The 5,249-nt window shown below is 36.1% G+C and overlaps 1 protein-coding gene across 1 annotated transcript; it reads left to right on the forward strand.

Moving 5' to 3' along the window:
* Nucleotides 1-73: 73 nt before the first annotated feature.
* On the forward strand, nucleotides 74-4,230 carry tvp23b (trans-golgi network vesicle protein 23 homolog B (S. cerevisiae)). Its single transcript, XM_034119982.1, has 7 exons — nucleotides 74-182; nucleotides 1,048-1,121; nucleotides 1,440-1,584; nucleotides 1,706-1,795; nucleotides 2,430-2,555; nucleotides 3,425-3,553; nucleotides 3,641-4,230. The coding sequence occupies exons 1-7, from the start codon at nucleotides 171-173 to the stop codon at nucleotides 3,665-3,667; spliced, it is 603 nt and encodes a 200-aa protein (XP_033975873.1). The 5' UTR covers nucleotides 74-170; the 3' UTR covers nucleotides 3,668-4,230.
* The last annotated feature ends 1,019 nt before the right edge of the window (nucleotides 4,231-5,249 follow it).

Here is a 5,249-nt window from a genome sequence, read left to right on the forward strand (position 1 = left end):
ATCAAATATTATAGTCATACAATGTCAACACTCAATTTCAATGTATTTCATTACTGTCTTTACGTAGCGATGTACGTGGCACGCTTGGGTCACCTGACCACCTTGTACAGTGACGTGATATCCAACTGAGCATGTAACCAGGAAGAGAGACTGCTACTGCAAATTTCATCATGCTAAGAGAAGTAAGTGACACATTTGTAATGTTCATCGTTTATCTATTAAATAAAATATGTCATTCAGCTAATTTAGCCTCATCTTGTAGGACCAATGACAGTTAATGAAATCGTAAACACGTAATATTCTCCAGCTGAGGGGAATATCTGTAGTGCTAAGTAGTTAGCTTGCACGCTAGCTATTGTAGCTATTTACATTTCTACAGCTAACGTTATCTTGGCTTTACCTTTCCCAAACCACTAAACGATTACGTTAACTTGTAATAAAATGTCTTGCTTGTTTACATATGTTCAAGCATAGTAGCTAATAGCCAGCTAACTTTAGCAAGTAGCTTTACATTTTCCAGTTTAGCTTACGTTAGCTAAAGTTAGCTACATGGTCCCGTCCTTATAATCATGAAGCATTAAAACCTACGACAACACTGGGAAACCGGACGTTGACTTGTTGTTTGTTTATTAGCCATTTTTATTTTAGCAAGCGAATATCTTCGGTGTATGGATAAGCTTTGAGCAGTTGACTGTTCTTAATCAAAATTACACTTATAAACTCGTACAATTATTTGCCAAGTATTTTATTTTACACATTTGTATTGTTATTTTTCTGGTTCTATTATATTCTCGACTTCAGCTTTGCCTGTGTTAATTTCACCCTGATGCGTTTATTGTATTCATCCCATTGTAAACACCTGTTCCTGATTATGAAGTCTTGTAGTAACTTAAATGTAATGTTCTGGATTTAAATAAACATGCAGTTACCTCCGAAGTTCATATGAGCCATGAATAGTGTGTATGGAAACAAAGATGAAGCCTTAGTTGAAATATGTCTGTGTACTGAGTCTCTGTGGGTTTATCCTCTTCCTTATTGATCCCTCAGGATAATGATGAAGACGTGTCTCTGTTTGACGCAGAGGAAGATGCAGGGAAAAGGTCAAAGAAGTCAAATATGAAGTAAGTTTACAGAGGACCGATTGCTATTACTGTATCTCAGTGCTTGCTTATCACTTAAACCAAATATGTGATAGTTGCAACTTCTCAAATGAAAGGATTAGATTGTTTTCATATATGATAGCAGTAGTGGAAAACATGTTCGAGTAAAAATACTAATGCCATATTGTAAAAACACTTTCTGTACTTTGTTCAATTTATTTTGTTGCACCAAACATCAAGAATTTTCATTTTATTCACGTAAATAAATAGAATAATATTAACTTGCATCCCTGCCGTACTGTAACATTGCATTAAATGTGTTGAAAATCGTTTTTTTAGGCATCCACTGGCCTGCTTCTTCCACCTCTTCTTCAGAGTCAGCGCCGTCATCGTGTACCTGCTCTGTGAGATTTTCAGCAGCACATTCATCGCATGCATGGTCACAATAATCCTCCTGCTCTCATGTGACTTCTGGACAGTAAAGGTGTGTCTTGTCACTTTACACAATACGTTTTAGTCAATTTAGTACTCTTTAGTCGAGAACAGGAAATATTTTCATAATGCTGATGTTAATTTAAGACCACAAATATAATGTGTATTAACAGAACATCAGTGGGAGGTTGCTGGTGGGTCTGAGGTGGTGGAACCAGGTGGACGATGATGGACGCAGCCACTGGGTGTTTGAGTCTAGGAAGGTAAGATGTGTTGCTTTGTGATGTGTCTCAATATGACCAATTACATGTGCCATTTTGAGGGCATACGTGCTTCCCAATACGAAATATGGCACTTATAATGGTCAGTAAGTTGTCACACTCAACAACCACCGTTTTCACTACAGTACATAATGGAAGTTGCGGGATCAGCCGCAATTGTGTAGAAGTGTTTATTATTTCATATTTGAATACATATATTAATGTACTACTGATGAAAAGGAGCCATTGTTAATTTGATTGGGTTAATTGAACATTCTGTAAGGATGTGCTTCCATGAACAATATTAGTTGCTAGGTATCTAGCTAACAGCAGCATTGGTCACTTAAGTTGAGGTCACAGCAGTGGCTTGCGATTTGAAACAAACAACATGGCCGAAATTCAGACACTGCACAAGTGTTCACAGTGTACGACATGACAGCATACTAAGAAGAGTATCTACATTGAGACACAGTGTTGGTGTTTAAGCAGTGGTTCTGTCCCACACTTGGGACTTTAACCCCTCATGATACTGACCTCTTGTACTCTATGGAGTTGATATATGTACTTGTTTTCTTCTCAACAATCTTTAGAGTATTTGCAGATGTCCTAACTGTGAGAATATCCTGTTTTTCTTCAGGGGACCGTGAAGCAACAAGCGTCAGATTCTGAGTCCCGAATCTTCTGGATTGGTCTGATCGTTTGTCCCATCCTCTGGGTCATCTTTGCTTTCAGCACCCTCTTTTCCTTCAAGCTTAAATGGGTGGTAAGTTCTCAACTTTAAAAGATAAATATATGTTTTGTATTATTCTTATCTCAACAAATTCCATAAAAAGCCCAATGTGCTCACAAAATTACACCACACCAAATTCCAATCTATAATATGTATCAGATGTTTTTCCCAAAACACTCCAGGACTAAAAGGACGTCACTTCCAGCAAGCTGAACTGAAACAATAAGGGCAAAACAGCATCCCATATCTGTTTTTTAACCAACCTCTGATGTTGCACAGCAAACAAAAGTTGGCATTTTAGCACTACAGAGCAAGTTTGTCACTGGTAGACTACCAACACGGCTATCTTGACTTCATTTCATAACTGACATCAGTAATTTAGATAACAGACACTTAAATGTCCTACTGTTAATACAGAGTAACCACAGACACTTGGCCATTTCATAAAAACACTGGAATGGATATTTGGAGATATTTTTGGCACTAAACAAATTGTTTTTGTTGCCTTGCGTGGGTTCCCTAGAGCCTGCCAGTCTGCAAGTCTTTAAAATAAATGTAAAAAACAGCTTTTGTTGGGGACTATTTTCAGTGACGAACCAATCCACATTTGGGTCTCTGCAAACTATTTGTGGCAGCAGGGTGGTGTATGTGTGATTAAGTCACAATAAACTACAGTGTATTTCTATGATAATGAAGTCAACAGCATGGCACATTGATGTGACAGTTTTTCTGACAACAATGGCACAAAGGAAGCAGATATATCAGGCTTTGGTACACACAAAACGTGTTAGCAGATTCATGATGGTTGGTTTTGGTCTTAATGTGGGATTTATTCATCATGAGAGAAATATCATTTTGGCTAGTGCTGTCAAATCAAACTGTGACTGTCCTCTTCCACACAGCCGGTGGTGATCATGGGAGTGGTGCTACAAGGAGCCAACCTCTATGGCTATGTGAAGTGTAAAGTGGGAGGCAAGACCAGCCTAAAGAATATGGCTACAAATTATTTTGGACGACAGTTTCTCAAACAGGTGACTTACATTTTGAGTAATATACTGTGAAGTCACATTATTTGTTGTTTTAAAAATTCTCACTTGTGTCATGTTTATCATCCACAGGCGATGTCTAAAGAAGAGGAATCGTAGGGTGCCGCTCTGCGATTTTAACATGTTTGCATTATTCTTAATGCTAGGAAATCAATTATTTTACCAAGTGGATCCGTGGGAAGACATCTTTTTTGCTATATGAACTGATAAAAATCGTGTTTCTTTTCTTACTAATGTACTGTGTGACTCAACCAGTCCCCATATGGAGTTTTCTTTGTTTTCCACAGAGGTGTGGCAGTTGCACACCAGCAATAAACCCTCGCTGACTTTAACTGATACTTAAGCGTAAGTGCATGAGTAAAAAAAAAAAAAAGGGCGTAATGGCTTGAAATGTTAAGCTGACTAGTTTGATGTGTCATGTAGTCTCTCAGCTCACTGATGTATCTTATTTAGTTTGTTTTAATTATTTGTTTTCTTTATTTTATCTTTATAAAACTAATAATGTGGTTTCTGGGAGGTATTGTACAAACATTTTTGTTTGTATAACAGGCGAGTTTGTAAAGTAACAGTGTTAAGTATTCCAGGAGTTTGTAAATATGTATTTAAAGAAACTATGTGGAACACCTTCTTATGTGCAAATACATTTGTAACATTTTTCCGAACAGCGTGGTTGTTTTTATTTCTGATAAAAGTTGTTATTCACTGCTCAACTTGTGAAAAGGAATTATTTTAAAAGTCAGGGAATTTAACTATGTAAACTCAAAGTGAAATAAGACCATATGAAGAAAAAATGACATGAATTAATACAAACAAGGACTGAGATTTTGTTGCATTTAATTTTTGATTAATTCCACCATTTTCTTTGATTTCAAACATAATTTTCTAAAAGACTGGTTTCGATACCCAATTCCACTTTAAAATCACTAAATCCTTGTCTTCAATCAAGATAACCATGTGTGATTATCTATCACTTTAATCAGATTGAGGAAAAAGCTTAGGGGAACAATTTGAAAATAAAAATAAAGTAAACTGAGATAATCAGTATTTGCCATTGGAAAACAGTGGATCATTGAGTGTACTACAGCGACTACCAGAGGTTTGTTTAGGTCATTGAATGAAAGTGCTTTATGTTGTTGCTAACCGATAGAGTGTGTATAAAAGACCTGACAGTATTTCACAAATACTATGCAGATTAATGTATCAATTATTAACTACATTATTGTATCAACCAAAACTTAAATGGCGTCATTTTGGTTCCAAACACTCCCAGGATGAGACGGACACGGAAGAGAAGCCTTGAGTGTACATGTAGACCGGAACTAAGATGTTATTTTCAAAATAAAGACCATTCACATTTCATCTAGTAAACAGTCCAATATGCATTTTATTGAGCGGTACATTTGTAAACATGATTAACACGCAAAAGCAAAATTGACTTAAATTAAGTAACTTAGTAACTACATATCTTTGTTTGGACGAATAATTGCATATTTTAGTGTCACGTTTGTTGAAAATTCTTTAATAGTGGGTTATAAATATAACTTACATTTAGGGTTATTATCAATTTCTTAGTTTAGTATGGTAAGTAATTTCCATTTGAAACAACGTCTTGACACATTTCAATAACAGTGTCTTTTACTTTGAAACTCAAACCGGAAAACTCTCTCTTGTAATCGTAAAA

Source organism: Trematomus bernacchii, unplaced genomic scaffold (assembly GCF_902827165.1).
Source record: "Trematomus bernacchii unplaced genomic scaffold, fTreBer1.1, whole genome shotgun sequence".
In the NCBI taxonomy this organism is placed as follows: domain Eukaryota; kingdom Metazoa; phylum Chordata; class Actinopteri; order Perciformes; family Nototheniidae; genus Trematomus; species Trematomus bernacchii.

Coding starts and splice junctions, on each gene's coding strand:
- tvp23b (XM_034119982.1), top strand. Junction 1,122..1,439: donor TCAAAGAAGTCAAATATGAA/GTAAGTTTACAG, acceptor TCGTTTTTTTAG/GCATCCACTGGCCTGCTTCT. Junction 3,554..3,640: donor GACGACAGTTTCTCAAACAG/GTGACTTACATT, acceptor TATCATCCACAG/GCGATGTCTAAAGAAGAGGA.